The sequence below is a fragment of the Zophobas morio genome, unplaced genomic scaffold (genome assembly GCF_036711695.1).
Source record: "Zophobas morio isolate AGI-343-1 ecotype UQ-CSIRO unplaced genomic scaffold, CSIRO_AGI_Zmor_V1 ptg000008l, whole genome shotgun sequence".
Lineage (NCBI taxonomy): Eukaryota > Metazoa > Arthropoda > Insecta > Coleoptera > Tenebrionidae > Zophobas > Zophobas morio.
Genome location: NW_026972113.1, coordinates 8,132,591 through 8,155,881, shown reverse-complemented (window position 1 = coordinate 8,155,881; position 23,291 = coordinate 8,132,591). Strand labels below are relative to the sequence as shown.

General features: G+C 40.6%; 1 protein-coding gene across 2 annotated transcripts; it reads right to left on the bottom strand.

The window, feature by feature from the left end:
* Nucleotides 1–10: 10 nt before the first annotated feature.
* On the bottom strand, nt 11–19,590 carry LOC135125196 (uncharacterized). Of its 2 annotated transcripts, none has more exons than XM_064050595.1 (6): nt 19,372–19,590; nt 8,617–8,703; nt 3,969–4,401; nt 3,800–3,922; nt 2,818–3,311; nt 11–1,636 (listed from the first exon to the last, which is right to left on the bottom strand). In XM_064050595.1, the coding sequence occupies exons 2-6, from the start codon at nt 8,689–8,691 to the stop codon at nt 1,073–1,075; spliced, it is 1,689 nt and encodes a 562-aa protein (XP_063906665.1). In that variant the 5' UTR covers nt 8,692–8,703; nt 19,372–19,590; the 3' UTR covers nt 11–1,072. The 2 variants fall into 2 exon arrangements, with proteins under 2 accessions (XP_063906665.1, XP_063906666.1); XM_064050596.1 differs by lacking the exon at nt 19,372–19,590 and adding an exon at nt 8,767–8,841.
* Between the last annotated feature and the right edge of the window lie 3,701 nt (nt 19,591–23,291).

The window sequence follows — 23,291 nt, the reverse complement described above, 5'->3', positions numbered from 1 at the left end:
ATTATCCCATTATTTACAGAACATAGCCTCTTAAATATCTTAAAGTAACAATAACGCTTTATTAGAAACAATGCAAAATGAGCAAACGTCAGGTTAATGAAAATACAGTTACTACTCAAAATAAATAGTCAGAAACAAAACAAAATAAATATCTCTCGAACGAAGGACTCGAGGGGATTCTAAATATTAAATGAGCAATAATTTAACTAAAGTCTAAAGTAATTACGCAGAATTACTGATTTCATAAAACACCACAATTAATATAGCAGAGAATAATAAAAACAATACCGACCTGGCAGTAATTCTGGTTCTATCATTTATTATGTACAATAGACTACTTAGGAGTTTCTAGATTTAACTCTAAATACACATTATCTTGACAATAGTTTACAATTAAAATACTCAGCAGGTTAATACTGTACAAATAAGTTTATTTATTACCTACTTAAATATATATATCTGACTTTAATTTTACTCGTACAGAACTAAAAATAAATTAATTTATTAGTTTAGAGACGCTGTAGTCTTGAACTTTGAATAACTAACAAGCAAAACAACGATAATTTAAATCTACAATGACAAAATCCTTAAGCACAAAGAAACAATTTTGTATATACAAACACACGAAAAGTGAATTTAACAGTACTCATCGTACTAAAAAAAAAAAAATTAAGAAACGACACCTACGCCGAAAAACTTGCATAAACTTAAGATACTCTAGTTAGCGCACTTTAAATATATCGCCGGGCATAATTTTCGTGGTTGCCTAACTTCGCAATTCGTGTAAGAGGTGTCGAAGTCAGCAAAAATGAGTGTCCTCTCGAATGGTTGCACACTGGTAAAAACAGTACGACTTGTCAGTAAGACAATAACTAACTCTAGATTCAAGTAAGCGTAAGTAAGTACCATCTTCTAAGGTTATGTCACGTTCCCGCACATCCTTACATCTGAAACAGTCAGCCCTTACCTAAACCTAACTACCGTTTTATACACATCATATTGCATTTGCCCTCTATCATCTAAACAAACAATATGATTGCTCGTCGTCCACGTCACTTCACAGCGTCCTTGTTCACCCCCGTGTCGTCTCGTCAGTCTTACCATTGACCTGGCTCCTGGCTCTCTTCTCCGTGCCGTTGATCTGCACGTTCGGCGCCGTCTTCCGCAGCAGCCGCCACCCCACCGAGAAGAGCCCCATGGGTATGGGCCCGTTGCGGGCCTGCTCCAGCTGCTCCTTCTGCAGCTGGTACCGGTAGAGCAGCGAGCCGGCCACCAGGGCCGACACCACGGCGGACACCGCCACCAGCACGAACAGGACGCTGAAGCCCGGCACGGGCATGCAGATGCCGTACACCACCTCCTCGCGGATGCGCCCCTGGAACACGGTCACCGCCTCGGCGCGATTGTCGGGGCTGAAGGCCAAGTCCGCCTCGGAGATGACCTCGTACAGCCCGCTGACACCCACGTCGGCGCTGCGCGCCTTCCGGTCGGACACGGTGATAGACCGGCGGCGGCGTTTCTGCCGGTCGAGCGGCGGCGGCGTGGTGGTGGAGTCGAAGGCGCGGGGGGCGGCCACGGGCGCGTGCTCGAAGGTCCGCGGGCCGTGGGGGAAGGGCTCGTGCACCAGGAAGAGGTCCTGAAAACAAGGAGCGTGTTGAGGTTATAGGTGAGGTACCATTTTCAAGGGTTATGCTACCGGAAATTTTTCGAAGCGTCGGAATTAGCACGTTCGAAAGGTGTTTATCTGAGGCAGAATTTGGCCGAAAACATGACTCTAATTGATAGTGAATGGAGGTATTTGGGTAAGGAATTTCTCGCACCGATAAGCTTTGTATGGAAATGATGAATCCGGATTTGAATTAATCCCAAGATTAAAATACGATAAACAACTTGTGCAGTTTAGTTTGGAATTTGTTGAATTTACATTTAAAAACGTTTAAGGCCATTACCGACGTCCAAAGTCCCTATAACTAATAAATAAATGTCGACGTTAATTTTGAATCAAGTGTATTAACAATTAGGTTACTAAATATTTATGTGACCGCTGAACCTGAAAGCTCGTTTTTATTCTCGGATGATTTAGGAGGCGCCGTGATGATAATTGTTGTAAACGTCAACGAAAAATTTAACGCTTTAAAGACCGATTAAGGAACGGCCTTGTCGCCGCTCTCGTGGGCCAATAAATCTTTGTCCACTAACATTTACCCAAACGGTACAACCAATGTGTGAGAAACAAATTCCGACATGTTCCTCAGGGTTCAGGACGATATGGTCTTAAAGAACAAAACCGAGGTAACACTCTAAAATTTTCTGCATTTTTCCGACGCTTCATGCTTTATTCCTCCTAGATATGCAGTTATTAAACCATAAACTCTTAAGAATGCGTTTGTAATAATTAATAACGAGATGCAATCACGTCAGATTACCATAATATAGCGTATTTAGCTTTTTTTCGTCGAGATCGCGTATCACGTGGGAATTCAGCAAGTACGAGCCACAAAGCAACAATTACCGTGCATTTAGTTGTCATAGTCTGTAAATCAGGCTTACAGCCACCGCTTAATGAAAGAATCATCGTTGAAGTTTACCGTCGCGTTGAGAACCGCATAGAGGTTAATCCCCGATTATGGCAAGGCGCGAAATAGGAATCCGTCGTTTCTCATCGGTGAAGAACAAACGAACACATTTAACTGCAAATTGTAATGCGATCGCAAATACTTGGAATCAAACTGTTTTGTTCATAGCTGAGAAACAATAAACGGCCTATTAAAACACTTACAATATAATAAATGAAGTTTGCAATAATTAACATCATACCTTATGCGGCACTGCCGTTATATCCAGTTCTTTATAATCGTCAAGAAGTCCGTCCGGCTTGTTCGACACCGGTTGCGCGTTCAGCGACATCTTCACCGCTGAGACGCCGTCGGCGCCTTCTTCGCCGATAATGTCTTCGTACAGCCGGTCCTGCACGGGCGGATCCGGAACCCTGTCGTCGCCCCGTTCGAGCGGACCCAAATAGGCCTCGGAATCCACGTCGCCCTTGTCGGGCTGGATCTGGCAGTGGTCCAAGCAACCGTGTCTGCAAATCTCCACCTTGCATTTAATGTGAACACTCAAAGCGTCCGGAAACTTGAACGCATGGAAGAAGGCATAGGTGATGACGGAAGCCCGCTCGTCGGCGCCTCGGGCCTTCAGGAAACGGCTGATCATTTTAGGGCGGAGGACGCAGCCGAACTCGTCGGACAGCTGGATAACGTGGCCGCCGCCGTCTGACGCCACGCAGGACTTGACGCGCATGTCGAACTCGCCTGAAACAAAACAACCGTAAAATAAAGTACCCAGGTCTAAATTACAGAAAGCATAGGGTCGATAGTTACTGATTACTGAACGTCAGAACATAGGGACTTAAAAGGAACCTAAAGACAAAGCCAGAACTCAGTCATAAGATCGCGAATCCGTAAAGAACCGGGTCATCAATTTTTACGGTTCCGGCAGGATCTAAATTATAGAAAGCATAGAGTCGCCAATTACTGAATACTGCATTTCAGAACAAGAGGATCTGAGAGGGACCTAAAGACAAAGCCAGAACTCAACCAGAAGATCGCAAATCCGGAAAGAACCGGGTCATCAATTTTTGAGGTTCAGACAAGGTCGAAATTAGAGAAAGCATAGGGTCGGGAATTGCTGATTGTTGGATTTCAGACAAAAGGGAATCTAAATAAACCTAAAAGGGTCATCAACAACATCGGGAATCTGGAAGATTCCGGGAGGAACCTGGTTTTCTGGTTAGTCTTACCTCTGTAGTCGTTGATCGCGACGACCAAAGTCAGCGTAGACCCCAGCGGCACAATTCCGCTGACCGGCGGCGCCCAGGGTCCTTTCCCGTGTTGAATTTCCATCCAGCAATCCACGTTGTCACCTGCACAAACCCGGTAAGTCAAGCCCACGAGTCTTCCCATACTCACCTCTGAAATCCAGCTGCACCACGTCGAGATCGGCGATAACCATAGGCGGCTTGGACGCTGTCTTCTCGTAATCGTTGAACCATTCACAACGTAACCTTTTCGCTTCGTCCCACACTTCCAGTAAGTCTTTATCGTATTGCACTACTACGGTGTTTTCGTAAAACTGTCCGTGTAAATCTGGTTTCGTTCCGCATCTGGCGTACGCGATGCGAAAAGAGAAGAAAGTCTGCCCGGTCGACGGTGGCACGTAGACGCATCGGGGGTCTCCGTGTTGCCCTTTGGACGAGACGATGCCTTCGAAGGGCTGGGAGAACGTGAGGTGGACGTCCATGTGGTCCTTCCCGCACATGACCTCGAGGGACTGGATGGAGGGCATGCCGTCGGGGCGGTCCAAGGGCCAAATGTCGCCGGCTCCGTCCACGACATTAATTAACTGGAACAGAAAAAGCATGAGGCTGGGCTAAGCAATTTCTCTTTGAGCTTTGATTGGACAGCATAGTGCATTGAGGACTGGAACTGGGAGAACGAGCCTCTTGTCAGTGGTTCGAGCTTTCGGAACTACGGTAACAATGAAACCGTGCGGTTTGATCGGAATTTTCGAGCAACACCTGCGTTTGCCGCACCATATAATTACCGATCATTGACGATAAGCTTTCTTTGAATGGACGCTTGACGAAACGGAAAAAATGGATATATGGCCGTGCGAACGTAATTTATGGGCAGCCGGAGAGGCTACAACAGATAGACAAATGTCCAGTTGTGGATCTACGTGTTGTAATGTGTGGGAATGAGTCTGATGGGCGCGCATATCGACAAAGCTGCGAAACGGGTCAAGAACCCGCCGGCTACCGCGCCTGGGCACACCGCGCTATTAGCATTACTAATGCCGGCATCTCCAAATGTACGCTTTCTACGATGCGTTTTGACACAATTTCGTTCAACTCTTCAGTAGCTCCTTTGTGTACCGAGTTACGAAGTGGCTGCTTTCGGGACACTAATGACAGGATAAACATTAGTAACCTTGCGATGGTCAAATATTTGACGAGGCGAGATCGTCTGCACAGGTGTTCGAGGTTGAAAGGACTTCACTTTTAATGCCAAAATGTTGTTCCCCGAGGGTCCCACACGTGTCCCGGCTGACGGAATTTCGTGGATGTGTTACGAGCGATGTTGGTCAAATAGGAGAAACGGGTTGGAGATTACGGGCTTCGGTCGACGTGTAAGAATGGTTATAAGTCATGATGTGAACCGAGAGCATTAATTGGCGACCTTTAACATGTCCAAGAGTTCCTACGCACCTAACGGTATGCGGCTTATTCAACAAATTAGAATAAAGGTCTTTATCGAGAAGTTATGGGAAACTCTCGTGGGAATGTGAAAAATGTGTAATAATAATTGCCTGTACATTTCTGCAATTGGTAGAATGCAATCAGACGCCTCGCAACAGTAGCAAGAGCCAGTTATCATCTCTCCACTTTCAAGAATAACCAAGACAGGTCAAGATCTGGTTTCAATCTAACTAACAGTAAAACCGATCGAGGCGAGTAAATCACCTCTGTTTAATACAATTTAACTAATTAATAAAATCATCCACCATAAAGAGTTGATTGCGAGAGAGTACACTTACAATAACTTCGCACAACAGCTGTTTATAACTGTCAGAGTCGCTGGCCTTTAAGTCGATTCATAAGCGATGTTATTAGTGCCACTCTGTTGAGTTCTAGATGGTCATTAGTTCTCCGCCAAACTTTGCCGTTGACAATGCGAAAATAACGAACGATTGTTTCGTTAACTGTCCGCAACCTCGGTCACTAAATCCGATTTTTAACGGGGCTCCTTGGCTGACCGTTGACCCCCGTCATCTGGTCAGTGCCGGGTCTTCTTCAATAAATGGTCTTTATGCGGACGCGGAAATTTCAAGCTTGTCACAATGCAAACATTACGACCTCTTCAACGGCATCCGTAACCTTGGCCAAAATTGTTTGTCTTCACGGAAGAATTGCAAAAAATGCGCCGAATGACACAGAATACGTTTAATAATGTTATTCTGATGTCTAACCGGCCCATTAAAACGGTAAACCACGATTATTGCTTCAGCGTAAGCACGCACACAATTATTCGATTTTTTTTACTTTTTACAGAATGTTAAGTACCGGCGGGCTGGGAAAACGCGGAACGAGGGAACTAGGACTGAAACAGGAATCGGACGGTCTCTGGCTCCTGCGAGTAAGTGGCAAGACGTGTACAAGTAGTTGTTCATCAAAAAAGCCTGTTGTGAAGCTCGCATCGATGAAGATCAAACAAGAAACCATTTCGACATGTTTTATTAGATTATTGACATTCCGCTTAGTGTTTGCAGAGTTATGCGAAGAGCATGAAACACCCCAAGGAAGGCGTTACGGAGGTCAAGATGTCGAGGCCTCGCAGTCGCATGACGGCATAATGAGTAGGCGACAACTGCAAGCCCTTCGGGTCATACGATCACAGAACCATTTCCTTGTTACACCAAATGATAGATGCTCGCTCCGCTCCCAAAGCTCTCAAACCGATTTAATTAACCGACGATTAGATCTGCCATCCACTTCACTTTTTTCCCGGTAAACATTTTGGGAACAAGTTGTAATTTACAACTTGTCAGAATGCCAGCGGCGTCTTCGCGGATTGTTGGCACACCAATAAATTATTTCCATGTCTATAAAGGTGAGGCCGCCCCAATGGGATACCGTCGAGTCCGTTTTGTATTTGTTCGAAACATCAATAAGGACGTGTCGGAGGCTTGTTAATGGCGGCCGATTCGTCGACAACAACAAGATAAGAACGAAAACAGAAATTGCCGCTGTATCTCGAAATCTCCCACTGGGAACGCGGACACGAGCAAATTGTTTTTGTTCATGTAACTTACCGGACTTATTTAAAATACATTATGCGAGATCGTAACAGTACGTTTAACATTGATATTCATCGGTGATATTCAAATTGTGCGCAATCACCGCTCGGTACGCCTAGGTACCTCTTTCCGGAGGATTATTGACAACTAGAAGAGATTGTGCCGGAATTTACAAGACCCACATCGCATTGTTTTCGACTAGGTATGCGGGCCTTCTCTTCTGAACAGGTACTCGCGGCAACATGTAGTCCAAATTAAGTACCGAGGTGGTACCCTCACGATATTGCAGTGATTCGGGTACCAAAATACCATCGGTAACGGCAGTTCCACCTAACTGCCCATTAAGTATCTTTGTCACTCGGCAGCGATCGCACGTACTTGATTGCTGATTAAGAGCTTCCGCGTCAGTTGTGCATTATTTGCAAATAGTTACCAAGCCTCCAATATGGTGTGACTCTTTTACAATTGCGCCAAAAAAAACTGCAACGGTGCGTTGTTCTGTAAACGAACGGTGCAGAGGAATAAATTAAGTGGAAGAAAACAATGACGTCATTTCGGTGAAACAAAGAGGGGAAAAAAGTGGCGAGCTGAAAATGAGATTTCACAGAAGAGAAAAAAACGACAGTCGTGTGGTAAGAAGAAATGTGGAATAGTGCCTAAGCGGCGCCACCACGCAGGACAGGTTTGAGGCTTTATGAAAAAGTCGAAATGAAGAATGTGGGTAATTAATGTTAAGCAGGAAGATTGATTTCTGTCTGAGGAGAGGATGTGGGGTTGGGTTAATGTCATCGGAAGCGTGTTCGTCTTCGGTTATGGTTAATATCGTCGTGAACGTCTCTCAAAGACAATAATTTTTCGGTGTTGCTGCCCATTTACATCGTATTAAAATGCCTTTCGTACAACACCATATAATTATCAAAGATTACTAAATTGCAGACAAGCAAAATGGTGTAAACCAGATAATCACCATATAATCTTAGATAGAAGAAGTTACAGATCTCCTTTCGTAGAATTCCGTCTGGTTAATGACCGGTTTCGAACGCGCCATTGTCAATATGACAAAGTGGTGAGAAAAAGCGTCGTTTTCCCTCGTTTATTGGAGGCTATGCAAAACGTAAACATGGGAACGAAATAGAGCAAAACAACGGTACTCGCAACGTGAGCTTTGAGACATGGGTTCATGATCAGACGGCGTGGCGTTGTTAAGTAATGAGGAGAGCATTAATTATATGGTGGCACGTCAATGCGAGCAAACCCAACCGAACTAAACGATTCGATGACGTTGTGGTACCTATGGTACGATCGGAAAAGGCGAGCTTTTGTGTTAATGAGCTTGGCACACTTGAATATCTTAATTAAAAAAGTCATTAAATATTTAAGAAATAATTGAACCGAGCCGACACAAAAAGTGGTCTTTAATATAATCAAACAAGAATGACTTGTAAGTTTACTATTTACCTGTGATTGTATAACATTTCCATATTTTAGCCGCTAATTAGTTCCATCCCGATAAAAAATAATAATACGTATAATATCGCAATCATAAAGTGAAGGAAACCGCTTTATTACTTCCCGTTCTCCGTAATCCACCAAAACTGATACACTTTCCGATCAAACCACACGTTCTTCTTCTCAAATCCGTGCGCCCAACTCGCTGTAACAGCTATGCGTTGTTGTAAACCTTGACCTGATGTAACAAGTGTCGGAGTGACTTTTAAATTCCGTTTGGAATAACTTCGCCGGCCCCCGACGCTCACTTACCAATAAAATAAAAGAAAAACAGCAGATCACAGGCCGAAGTAGAAGTCGCCTAAAGTGGCGTAGTGGGCTCAGCATCTTTCCGTGGCCCTGCAACAAAAACAAAACGTCAGAAAAATCCAGCCAATTAACAAGCGTCGAATTGCACTCCACCACTCCGTAATTAGCTCCCGGATTCCGGATATTCGTGTCAACCACTCATCAATTAGCTATTTCAACGACAGCGACAAAACGAACTCATCGACGATCTCGCTCGGCCAGTCGCGAGACAAATAGCTTGTGGCAGCGTTTTGTAACGCTAAAACCCGTCCTCAGTAGCATATTTCCCCCCAGAAACGCCCCGGACACCTCCAAACCCGAAACCCCGAGGGTCCCAAAATGCCTCATCTCGGGTCTCCTATCCCACAGAGAGAAACCCGGGGTCCCGAGCCGTCCCCTGCGTATACTCCGCTCGCGGAAGAGCGTCGGACCGGTTTGCGTCCAGTTTCGGTCGCGTTTCAACTTTTGTCAATTCGGCCGCCTCGAAATCAGCTGGTTTGACATAAATCGTGTCACTAAACCGCGACGTCCTTTACATAGCGTGATCTGCGAGCACGTGCTGCATTCGGTCGGTCGTATTTTTCGCGCACGGGTGGCAGAAGTGCATCCTTGACGTCAGCAGCTCGTTTTTGACAGTTATGGTAGAAACGTCTTCTCGAGCCATCACGTTTAGTTACGGTTAATCTCGTTGCGGTGAATTACTGTATGTTGTTTTATTGTTATTGCTGTTTAAGTCGGACATGTTTAGTAGCACGAATCGTGGAATTAGGTAAACAAAAACTGACTCTCGGAGTGGTCGGAGCTGGATGCTTGGCGGAGCGGATGTGCGTAGACGATGTGAATGCAGATTTATTGGTTTAGAGGGAATTGTGTTGGGTCGGGGCTAATGGTCCGCAAGGTACTACATGCTTGGGTTTTAGATGCTAGTACCGAGATGCGTGGATGCATGATGTCAGACGAATGTTTTACGGTAATTTAAACAGGCAATTAGTTTTCGCACGTTTGCTTTAACGTTTTGTGGTTTTAGGATGGGAAGTTGGTTGTGCAAACAGCAGCTTTGTAAACACATTAAAAATGTGAAAAGCGTGTGAGAACACGGATGTTGTCAAATGTGTAGTGTGTAAACCGCAATCGTGTTCTGTGTGGTCTTTAAAGAGATCGTTCAATTAGCCATAGAAAATCGCCCATTTCTCCCATAAATCGAACCGGATAGATAACATAAACAGTATAATTATTCACTTAGTCAAACAATAAGTTTACGCATAATGAATGTATTTTCCGATGAAATGAATGAGATGTAATTACGGCTATAAAATATCGTGAGCTTTCAATCCGGTTTTGTAGTGTACTTAATTGACGTAGATGCACGATGTAACTCATTAACATCCACATTTCAGCTCGCTACTTGTGCTTTTATTTTCCACCGTATGCAACAACACGGGAATAATTAATAAGCCCTCACGGTTAATTTAATTAACATTCGGATAAGACATTCCGACAACAATTACGCAGGCCTCAGTGACACATTTGCTTATGTTTTTGACGTACGACTGTCATAGCAATTAATTGTTGAGCACCTGACCCAACTGTTCTCATTATAATGCAGACGCGCAATCAACATATTCAACGCTGCAGACATGCGAAGCGACTACGTCTACCGGACGGACGCTTTGAAGTCTACAAGGTACTGCTGCAAGCAAACCTGCGACGACGGAATTTTAATAGTACCACCGAATCGGACGGCTGGCTTGCGCTTCTCCCTTACGCCACGTACTACCTTTTAGTGGTTGAATGAATCTCGAGCTGGTCCACGTTACGTAATTACCTCGCCAATTAAAATATTTGGTCTGGACGAGTTCCGAGAAAGTCGACCTCACGCACGTTTCCTCCGAATTTCCTCGCTCGATTCCGGCCAAAATCCGGTGTGGATTACACAGAAACACGTGTATTATGTAGGTACAGTTTGCGTGTGTTCTGGGACAGTAGAGACGATCCACATGACCGTCATTCCATCGGCTGCCGGCCCCCGGGGCTGCGGCCATGGTTATTGACACCGGACTGCTGGACTGGGCCTTCGATCATGAACTAACCGATGCTTCGTTGCGCACATATGACGGCTATACTGTTATTTTAATTAGAGTTGTGATGGTACCATTGTTGCAATGTGTGGGTCCAAATCTTTACCATTGCCAGTAGGGGTGTGTGATGCAGACATGCGATAGTTAGTACCGAGGGGTACCTTCTCTGGATTTTACAGACGTGGGTGGTACTTGTAGACGATTTGGACCCTAGGTGATGAGTGTGAAAGAGTCGCGAGACCTTTGCGTGCGTTTGACGGTCGGGGAATGTGGTCCATAGTACTTTTTCCAAACAGATATATTCGTCGAGGAGACTACTTATGAATGAAATATTTATTCATAGTTCAGGTTTAACGGAGCGAAGTGTGTTATTTGCGAAATTATGAGGTATCAGGCTCATTATAAAATGCCACAACTATGACATGGTTTTTAAAATTAGTTCGGTATTAAGGAGGAAGCAGCTATTAATCAGGGTGGAAGAGAAAGAAACATTTTGAGCTTGTTCGTGTTTTGTTGGTCCTAGTAGCAGTTGATGAGTAGTAGTATCACACTGTAACAACTTTCACGCTGTTTATAGTCATTTTACAGCTCCATTACCATTATTATTAAAATGTAAATGCTCGTTTCGCCTTCATTGGAAGTCAAACCACGCCATTAAACACCGGATTTTTTAAATCGGAAAATCGGTGGTTTTCTCTAAATCGTCACTAGTGTTAACGGAACTCACTGAATACGCTCATTCACGGATAATTGCTCTATTATTAATTTTTACGTGCTGGCGAGAGGCACGCGTCCGAGTCACATTTTCTTATTTGTGGTAACGCTAATAATAAGTTTCCGTGTTAATTGAAAGTAGTCGTAAAGCAAGCAGTTTACAGAGACTCGTTTGAAATTAATGAAAATTGCACGCACAGTGCAATGAGATGTAATCGTGGATATAATTGATTATATTCATTAAGTGTACTGTGTCAATAACGGCAACTGGGCATGCTTTATCAAATGCAATTATGAGAAACATGGACTGGTTGGATCAAAGGAATTATCTCATTATCGCCGGTTCGTTTGGATAATGGAACTTAGGTAGCTTAGGTGGAAAGGTGGATTTTCGCGTCTTGGCTTTGCAATGTAGTTGGTAATAGGTGGAAAATTTAAGATAAAGTGAATCTGGGGCGATTGTGGGAAAAGTTGTGTCAGAATTTGAGATAGCATAGCAAGAATGTTGAGGTATGAGGTATCAGCGTGGCCGCGGGTTCATTATTAAAATGATAATTTATACATGCGTGAATGAAAAAAATGTAAAACGGAATGACACCCGGGAATTATTAATTAGTCACAAAACAAATATTAATGTATATAGCGTCCGTCAAGCGTCTAAAAAAAGTTGTTTGAGTATGCATCATCATCAATAACAATAATTAGATTTGCTCGATGTAAATATTAAAATATGAACTTAACGACCAGGTGGGTACATAAAACCGATCCCGCTCGTCGGCAAAATTTATGTTAATGCGATTCAAATTTAAACAAAATAAATAAATAAATGTAACAAATTAACAAATTGAAACCTTAAACACGCTACCAATTAACCTAAAGTGGAGTGGAACAAGAGACAATTGTGCTGTTTTAATTTTGCCAGTGAGGAGAAAAAAGGTGTGCGACTGAATATTTCGAAAAAGCGGGGACTTAATGGGCGATAAAAGATTTTTTATCGGGAAATATTTGTAGAATCTGTGTTAATAGTTCAACTACGTGCCACCAAAAGTCCTTCACTCTTCATTCCAGAAAGAAGAAACAATACGCGATATCTGTAACGGCAGAAGGTGACGGTCGGCCGAACGCGACACTCTTTCGCTTTTAAAACCCGTGTTGGTCTCGAGCGTTTTTTCGAAAGATAAGCAATAAGTCTGCTACATGTGTTCAGAACCTAGATTTGCATACAAATGTCCATGTGTTGACTCAGCAGGCACCTACGAGTCTGCTAACAAAAATTTAAATATTTTGTAAGTGTAACATTGCGATTTTCCCAGCCACGTCTATTTGGCAACGCAATTAGCACCGAAGCTATAAAGGCAGTATCAATTGTCCGAGATCCGGGTTTAACAACTTGCACAAACACCGATTCGACGGTGCATCCGCATCGAAAAATCGAGGACCAAAAGCACTAATTGAGTTGTCGTTTGGACGACGATGAAACCGAAAAGGATCGGAACTTTCAAAGCTCAGGAAATTCCTGAGACGTTTTGGTGCACACGTCATACGTGAACTAGATCCAGAAAAACAGGTCTGTAGGAAGAATTCGCTGCGATGATGAGAAGCCTCAGACCATAAAGATAACTGGACGAAAACACGTCTGGCCAAACCGGGCCAAATTATGATGGAACTGCAGTCTGCGGAGTTTGATATCAATAAACGATTTATGGCGAAAATGGCATGGAAATACATAGTACCAGCGGTACTTAAAGCAATTTTTGCTTTCGAACATTCTTTTACGTACCATCTGGGTGGTACTTTAAAATGTTGCGTAAATCACCCAGACACGTGCTTTTATGATGACGTAAATTCAATGAAGAGGCCATAAGGAAACCAATCGAGATAAAAATGGTCGAGGAATACACGCGCGGACAATTTTTTTGATAACAGACTCGTTTTAACGGAGTTTGGAGTACGAACTCTACTAACAAACATCTGGCAACTGTGTTACTAGAGTTGACCGTCTTGGAACCACCCCACCAATTCAGAATTTAATAGAACTACCCATCGTGGGCATCGTTTATGTTCTGACTAGTTGATTAATTACCACAAGAAGGAGGTTTTTCTTTCACGAGGGTAACTTTTATGTTTTCTCGACGTTTCATGACCCCTGGTGAACGAAAAAATGGGTGTCCAGTTTACGTCTGTCTGACGCATGTGTCGGTCCTCATCCCCACCAACAACTCAATACATATCCCTGTATTTTTGGTTTATGAATCCGCCTTAATTTTATACCCGGGGCACTCAGATTTTGTCGGAAAAATCCAAATTTTGGGGAACGTTTAGTGATCAATAGCTCAAAAGTTTAGACAGTTCTTTTCTAAAAAACTGGATTACTTGATTGTACTCCAGCTGCAAAGGAAGTTCTATATGACGTATATGTTACGTCATTTTTCGTAAAAAAAATATCTGGAGACATTAAAAACAGTAGCAATCTTGACTGCAAATCAAAGATCAACGTCAATGTTTATAGAAAACTCGGCTCTGATTGGTTAATTCAAATGTAAAGACATTTATTGTCGTGAAGATGGTGACCAAAAAAATATCTCCCATTTATTATTTTAAAACACATGTGCAAGAAAGATTTTCTTCAAAATGATATAACCTTGGTAATACTCAGTGGCGGCTCGTGACCTTTTGAAATGATGGGAGACAATTTGATTTTTTATTAATATTCAACTGAATTCATTAGTTTTATTTAAAATCAAACAATTTCACTTGCGCACTGTTCGAGCAAGACCCGATTCCAGCTGAATACAGCGACTAGACGCACGGTTTCTATGGCAACGGTGTAAACAAAACCTCTAAATCAGGCATAATTTGGTCTCCGCTTTTATCAGAACTTCAGCAACTATCATATATCCAAGACATAACATCTTTAGATCTAAGCTTTGATCCATTTTATACAAATGGAGCGTCATAAAAAATTAGTTTTGATAATTATAACACAAATTTTCGGATAATTTTTTGAATTTTGAAAATTACTAATAATGGTCCCATTATTTCCAGTTCTCTACACATTGTCTTGTAAAAATATTGCAAAAAAATCTCTGTCAATTATCTAACATTTTTCCTCGGATACTTTGTGTATACAGGGTGAGCCACTAATACCGTTCGTCAATATCTCCTAAACTAATAGAAGTAGAAAAAATATGAAAGTCTAAAGTTATACAGTTCTTTGAGTAGCCTACACTAAAATGATTTACTACTATACAGAGTGTTTTTTTCGAGGCTTAGTAAAGAACTTAGTTTGTTTAAATACAATGCCCTATATATTTTTACATATTCTTATTAGCTTCTCCCTAGGTTAATTTTTGTAAATCCGATGCGACGTTGCCACGTTATTCCATTTTAAATTTTTTTTTGTTTTGTTATTTTGGAGAGTTGATAAATGTACGCGCTTTGTTACGGTGTCAATTAAATAAAATTTTAATCATACTCTTTTTTCTATACGCACTAATAAAATACAGGGTGTTCTATTTGAAAAAACTAAAATATCAAAATTAAAAATTGTTATCATTTATATTTTCTTAGAAACACTCTGTATATTAAAACCCGATTTTATTTATACCCCAATAAAGTGCGTATCTTCACTTACCGCTCCACAAAATATTGTAACACGGATTTTAAATATAAACCTGTTGCGATTTTTTGTGGACTCTCATGGCTAAAAAATGACAAGAAAATTGGAACAACTTGGCAACGCCGCTTCGGAATTTCGAAATTAAACTATGGTTATAAAGTCTAGAAAGACATCACTCAGAATATATAAAAATATACACGGTATTCCATTTGAACAATTAGTGCATATATGACTAAATAACTCCAAGTCCTGTACAAGCTTTGACTTACACTTTTTTTTCTATTTCTAATAATTAGTGAGATATCAAGGAATGAACGCTTAGTGACTCACCCTGTATATAGAATAAAGAAATACAAAAGTACAAGGTGAGCGTAAATGATCAAAAATAGTAAAATATATACTCAAACTAAATATAGGGGAAAGGTGCCTAAAATGATCCCCCTAAGGGAGAAATTCTTTAAAAAATACAAATTATTATTATTCATGTAAAGCTGTAGCATTATTTGTAAGAACATTGATTTATCTAGGTAACAGTATAAGCCAATTGGTAATTCGATAATTATAAAAAAAGTTATTAACGTTTTTCCAGGACCTTACAAAAGGATCATTTTAGGCATCCCCATAGGTAAAATGATCCCTCGGCATGGGCATAATGATCCCTTTGAATTTTGACCATAAGGGGACAGCATCAACAAGAAAAATCAAATCATGACATAACTGATAAATATTTTATTTCAAAAATTAACAAAAAAATAAATTCTTAAAAAAAAATAAACAAAAAAAGTTTGAAAAGCACCGAAAATACGGGGTGTATAATTTCTGGAAGAGTCTGAGACAATACTTTAGTCATCAGTACGTGCTAAGATAAGACTAATTTTGCCAAATGGGATACCCTCCAAGAAAAGAGAGGGCGGGTGGGCGGGCCTACTACCTGCTAAGATAAAACTGAATTTGGCAAATGATATACCCTCTAAGCAAAGAGAGGGTGGGTGGATGGGGCTAGTAATTGCTAAGATAAAACTGAATTTGGCAAATGACACACACTCTAAGAAAAAAGAGGGTGGGTGGGTGGGGTTAGTAAGTGCTAAGATAAGACTGAATTTGGCAAATGATATAGCCTTTAAGAAAAGAGAGGGCGGGTGGGCGGGTCTACTAACTGCTAAGATAAAACTGAATTTGGCAAATGATATACCCTCTAAGAAAAGAGAGGGTGGGTGGGTGGGGCTAATACTTGCTAATATAAAACTGATTTTGGCAAATGAGATACCCTTTAAGAAAAGTGACGGCGGGTGACTGGGATTAGTACCTCTTAAGACTGAAAATTTCCCAAAAATAGAACACGAAAATCCCTAAAATTCTTTTAAATTATTTAAATTTCCCCGTCTTAAGAGGTACTAGCTCCACCCACCCTCCCTCTCCTCTCTTAGAGGGTATTTCATTTGCGAAAATCAGTTTTATTTTAGCAGGTAGTAGGTGGGTGAGGCTAGTAACTGCTAAGATAAAACTGGTATTGGCAAATGGTATTCCCTCGAAGAAACTAAAGGGTGGGTGGGCGGGGTTAGAGGATATGTCATCTGCAAAAATCAGTCTTATTTTAGCAGGTAGTAGCCCCGCCCACCCACCCTCTCTTTTCTTGGAGGATATGTCATTTGCGAAAATCAGTCTTATCTTATGAGGTACTAGCCCTCTAACAAGATAAAGGGCGGATGGACCGAGCTAGTGATTGGCAAGATAAGGCTGATATTGGCAAATAACATACATTCTAAGAAAATAACGGGCGGGTGGGTGGGGTTAGTACTTGCTAAGATAAAACTGATATTGGCAAATGGTATTCCCTCAAAGAAAATAAAGAGTAGGTGGGCGGGGTTAGAGGATATGTTATCTGCAAAAATCAGTCTTATCTAGTACTAGCCCCGCCCACCCACCCTCTCTTTTCTTAGAGGGTATATGATTTGCAAAAATCAGTCTTATCTTAGCAGGCACTAGCCCCGCCCAATGATCCGGGATCATTTTGCCTCAAGAAAAAGGGATCATTTCGCCTTAGGTAGCATATCCGCATTCAAAAATTGTAAACTAACTTTCAATTTTTACATGCGCTAAAAAGATCATAACTAACCTACGACTGAAATGTATCTAATTCTGTCAAAACAACTACCACCGCTATAAGACCTTTCAAATGGAAGTAATGGACTTTTAAAATATATCTTACCTTAGATCAGAGGTGCTTATTTTACATATTTTGGCACAAAACTGTGCAGAATACACAGAACGCCATCAAATTTTCAGAAGGTACTAATTACAGAGCGCTTAATCAAATGACAGTTATGTTTGGTAGATGGAGCCACAAATTTTCTTACAATTGATGGGGATCATTTTAGGCACTTTTCCCCTACTAAAAAATAAATTTATTTCAAATATGTTGTAAGGTCGTAGAGAAAATTCTGTATACTAGAAATCACCTAAGAGATATTTATAATCTTGCCTTGCTAACGCTTCGCGATAATAATGCTTTTAACTCCTTGTAATGTAAACAATCAATACGGTATAAGACATAGGGATAGAGGGTATCTCATTTGCCAAAATCAGTCTTATCTTAGCAGGTACTAGCCCCGCCCACTCGCCCTCTCTTTTCTTAGAGAGCATATCATTTGCCAAAATTACTCTTGTCTTAGCAGGTACTAGCCCCGCCCACCCGCCCTCTCTTTTCTTAGAGAGCATATCATTTGCCAAAATTACTCATGTCTTAGCAGGTACTAGCCCCGCCCACCCACCCTCTCTTTTCTTAGAAGGTATATTATTTGCCGTAATCAGTCTTATCTTGGTAGCACAACGTGCCTTAGATGAAGTTGTGACTATGGTTTTCAACTTTTTATGCGAAAAATCCACACCATTTCCTGTAATCACGTTTTTAAAATTTTTAACAATTCTCTGTATTGAAGTGTTCCTTTAGGAACCATATATTGCCAGCATAGACAACTTTTTTAAATAGGAATTATAAAAATTAAGTAGATTTCACTGATTTGAGCAAATTCTGTTAAACATAAAGTTTTTCTCAAATTGGTACTTCAAAAGTACCTAGTACCGCACGAATACAGAAATAGCTGTTGAGCGGAAATTTCCAGGTCACTGTCTCAAATTTCTTAATTTTCCCGTTCCACTAAAGGAAATACCAAACCGGTGATAAATCAAGAGGGAAAAAGAAACGGTAAACGAGTGATAGAGGAAGCAATATACTTCATATACAGTATTTGTACATTACTGATCGGTACTAAAACGACAGAACTGGAATCCAACATTAAGAAAGCACTTCAAAGCACTTACAAAGAACTATAAACGCTACGTATTTTGTAAAACTGTGAAAGTACCAACAAGTACTTAGTAATTCAGAGTCGTGACATTAATGAGTGAAAAATGAGGCACTAGAGTACCAATAGTGTCAATTTTGCTGCAGTACCGAGGTACTCCTTAATCAAATCAAAGCAGAGGTTGTAAATTCCGTAAGCACCCGTCTGTCACGCTGAATCACTGCGGTTTTCGAAGATCACCAACCTGTAAAAATCAATAGCGTTATTTCCGGCGAAGGAACGATTTAATTCACGCGAAATCCGATCCGCAGCAGCCACGTGATCACGGTTTCCGGTTATTAACACAGCACGAAGCGACAATTATATTTCGGCAATTCCGGAAATTCTGGAAACGAGTTGCACAAGTTGTTAACGTGCCGTTACAGCGCACAGTTATTTGCCATTACAGGCAGCAAGCGCAACCCTGCTGTTAAGAAGCCACAGAACAAAAGGAAAAGAAGCCGATGTTCCGTTCCTCCAAACAAATGTCCATGCGAATTCGCATTTCGAAGGTATTTGTGAGTTAGTGGAACGCACCTAAAGCGGGTCAAGTTTTTCAGATTCGGTTTTTAAATGTTGATGCTTGTTAAAGGCGGGTTTGTCTTGTTTGGAGATGTTGAGATTATGTTCGAGATAAGTGGATTTATTGAGATTTGGGAAGCGGTACCACTCGGGCGCGGGGGTTGGGTGGTGCTTGACGAAGGAGACCAAGGGGATGACGAGTGGTACTAAAATATCTACGAGCGAAAAAAGTACCAGGAACGGAAGCACCGAAAGCTCTGTTCCGAGGTACCACCCTCGGCCCGCGCCGCGTATTTGCAAACAGCGATAACAAAAACTTGCGCTAGTCTAAACGAGCTCGAAGCTCGTTGTTCGAATTGAGGTTAAGTTTTTTCATGTGAACCGTCGCCTTGCCTTTCCAAAACGTTTTTTTTTCGCAACGTTCTTCCTTGGTGGTTATTACCTTTCGGCGATGTCATCAGCCTCGGAGCACTGGAACAGGAATCACCGAACACCACATCACTTTGTCATAAACCATACATTGGCGAGCACGCGTATCATGGCCGGCGCGTGTACGTCTTTGGAACTTGAGGAAAGTCTTCGTGAAGCACTCTCGAGCTCGGTCAGCGACTGACTGAAGGAGAGACGGCCGACCGGTAAGGTGACCGCTCTACCAATCCCATCTCGTTACGGCAGGTGAATCGCGGGGCTCGGCGGACACCAGACACCAAAGGGCAACGACTTGGAGAATGGCAGACACGTCGCGGCGCACATGGACGCAAGAAGGAGCAAAAGGGGGCTCGCGAGGCGCCGAGGGACGTCGCTGACGCCGGGGGAAGTGTTGAGCCGGGAACGGAGCCGGATTTTCGGGGTTCGACACGAAGACGACTGAGGTACCACGGGATGAATTGAGGTCCACCAAGCCCTTTTAGTCGTCTTTTGACGTGAGAGCACTAGGGACAAAAGCTGGAAGTACCCTTGAAGTACCTTGACGATTCTTGTTCGCAGCAATGCAGCCAATTACACCAATATTTCGCCGATTCCAACTTCATAAGCGACTAGTTGTCGGGATTTTCGCATTCCATGCCATTAGCGAAGGTCTGGAATATCAATTTTAACGAGCTGCTGAGTAAAAAGCTTCATCACATTTCGGCGAGTCCGCACAAAGTCGTACAATAGACGAGCGCATGTCTTCACCAGAGTACGGAAATATGCGAGAGACAAGTTCGCATAGACCCTAAAAGGAGTCGACTGACATCGTTCTCGGAAAAGAACAAGCGACTGCTTTTTACCGAGCATCTTGAAAAGGGGAAGTGTTAGGAAAGTGTCTTGGCATGTTCACTATCATACCAACAAGTAACGAGAAGTCGTAAGGCCGGTGGAGAGTGACGAGGGATGGGAACAAGGCGAAAACTTATCGAGAAACGCAGCAAAAAATTCCAGACCGAAATGTTCTTTGAATGCTTCCGAGAAAGCTCTAGTCTCCTCTGATCTAACCCGACTTGAGCTGAAATTTTGGAAACGAAATTCTCCATCCAAACCATAAAGTAAATTTTAATTGGTCGTTAATGTTAACAACACTCCATTCAATAGCCAAACCTAATCAGATCTCCTAATCTCTCTAATTTATAACCGTAAACGACTTTTTATTGATTTATAATTAAAAGGCAAACCTACTGTTTAATCACCATTAAACAATAATTTATCAGTCCGGCCAAAAACCATCCAGACTCCTAACCTTTCCGAGATCCCAGTCCACCTGAAACAATCCTGCGAAAATTACACCGAGCGATCTAAATTCTGCGACCAAACATCGCATTCTTATGCAAAATACCGACATAAATCATTTCCTACTCGTTTTTGATGGCGTTTTTAATTCTGCAATCAACTAGAACAAGATTGTCTAGTCTTGCCTCGAGACGAGATCGAAATGAGATTAAATGCGACTGGCCGAATTTGGGACGAAGTTGGTGCGAGGCGGACGGAAATTAGCCCACTTTTCGTCTCTTTCTTGGCGAGGATTCGGAAAACTTAGTGTGTGGAATTGTAGTGTTGGGATTTACGCCGGCTTGGCAAAAATCGGATCACGTAGAAGACGGACCGTTTTAACGTGTCTGGGTTCCGCTTCGAAACTGCGAAATTGTGGAATAAATAATGAATGAGGAGAGAATGAGTTAGAGCTTTGCGGGGAAAAGTTGGCGCTGGTGTTAAGTAGGACCTTGATTTGATATTTTGGATGCAGTCTCACCTACTTTGTTCTTCGTTTTTTTCGCTGGTTTGCCACTTTTTGTTCGTTTTGTGTGGTCACTAGTTGTGGTTCCGATTATGATTACTAGATTTATAGCAAAGTAGACAAGGGAATTTTGTGTGGGATCACTATTTAAAAAATATATAGATGAGTCACCGCTTTCATAGCTTTAGGCAGAAAATTGATCTAAAGTATTTATAGAGTGAGTGAGTTCCCTCATACTCAGAGCGGTGACCTGATGTTTGTCGTCAGGTCATGGCGTGTCAAGTCAGGTTCAACAAAGTTTAAAATGCGAGCGCAGCGAGCACGTCCAGGTGTAAATAAAAAATATATTTATTGCTGTCCCTGAGAAACTAAATGTGAGTGAATGTTTGTGGTCACTAATATTTGAAACATGCTGCACGTGCTCGCTGCGCTCGACGCTTTTTTGACTTGAATTTTGCTTTTTTTGTTCCTTCAGTTTTTCGATTGGCAATTTTTCGAATTTTCAGGTTTAAATTTTTCAGGTTTTCAATTTTGCAACTTTTGAATTTTTTAATTTTAGGATTTTGCAATTCGGTTTTTTATTCTCTTCATTTTTTCAATGATTCGATTTTTCAATCTTCCAATTTTATAATTTTTTGGTTAGTCAATTTTAATTTTTAAAATTTTTCGATTTGCGATTTTTCAGTTTTTTATTTTCTTGTTTCTTCAATTTTTGAATTTTCCAATTTTTCGATTTAAAATTTCACGAGTTTCCTTTTTGATTTTTCAATATTTCGTTTCGGTTTTTTATTCTTTTTATGTTTTCAATTATTCGATTTTTCAATTTTCCAATTTTGATTTGTTTTTTTTTTCTATTTTAATTTTTTCAATTTTTCGAATTGCGATTTTTCAATTTTTAATTTTTTTGTTTCTTCGATTTTTAGGTTTTGCAGTTTTTCCATTTAAAATTTCTCGAGTTTTCAATTTTTAATTTTTCAATTCTTCAAGGTTATTTCGACAGAACTTACCTCGCCTCTGAAGTAAATCCGAGTAAATCCCGCTTCTTTGAAAAATTATAAAAAATTTTTGCGATTTTTGTTTTTCTAATAACGGCTATAAAGTAAAAACTAGTGGTGCAAATAATATTCCCGCCCTTTTTTGACTCGAATTTTTCTTTTTTTTTTTTTCAGTTTTCAATTTACAATTTTTTGGGTTTTCAAGGTTTTCGATTATCCAAATTTTGAATTTTTATATTTTTAGATTTTGCAATTTATGGATTTGAGTTTCTCGAGAATTTTAATTTATTTAATTTTTCGATTTGCGATATTTCAATTTTTCATTTTTTTGTTTCTTCAATATTTAGATTTTGCATTTTTTCTAGTTTTTTGATTTCAAAAGTTTTCAATTTTTAATATTTCAGTTGTGATTTTTTAATTTTTCATTTCTTCAAATTTTCGATTTGCAATGTTTCGTTTTGGTTTTTATTTCCTTTATTTTTAGAGTTTTTCGGTTTTTCAATGTTTCAATTTTATAATTTTTTGTTTTTTAGATTTCATTTTTGTCAATTTTTCGTTCTCTTTGTTTCACGAGTTGTCAATTTTTAATTTATTAATTTATAGATTTTCCATTTCTTAAATTTTTTGATTTGCAATTTTTCATTTAGTTGTTTTCGATTTTTCGGTTTTTCAATGTTCTGATTTTCTCCTTTCAAAGTGAAATTTTTCAATTTTTGATTTGCAATTTTTCTAGTTTTCAATTTTACAAAGTTAGAATTATTCCATTTTTCAATTTTTCGATTTTTCTGTATTAGTTTTTCAACTTAACAATTTTGACGATTCGATAATTTTCCGATTTTACAATTTTTGAGTTTTCCAATTTCTGGATTCGATTCGTTTTCTCTTCTTTCCAATTTTTCAGTACATTAATTTTTTCCGATTTTTTAGTTTTTCAATTTTTTAATTTTTCGATATTTCCATGTTCACATTTTATAATTTCCCAACTTTTGAATGCTTAATTTTCTTAGATTCTGCACTTTTTTGATTTGAAATATCACGAGTTTTCAATTTTTAATTTTTCAATATATAGATTTTTCACTTTTTCAATTTTTCGATTTTCAGTTTTTCATTTCGGTTTTCCATTTTCTTAATTTTTGCGAAATTGCGGCCTTTGAA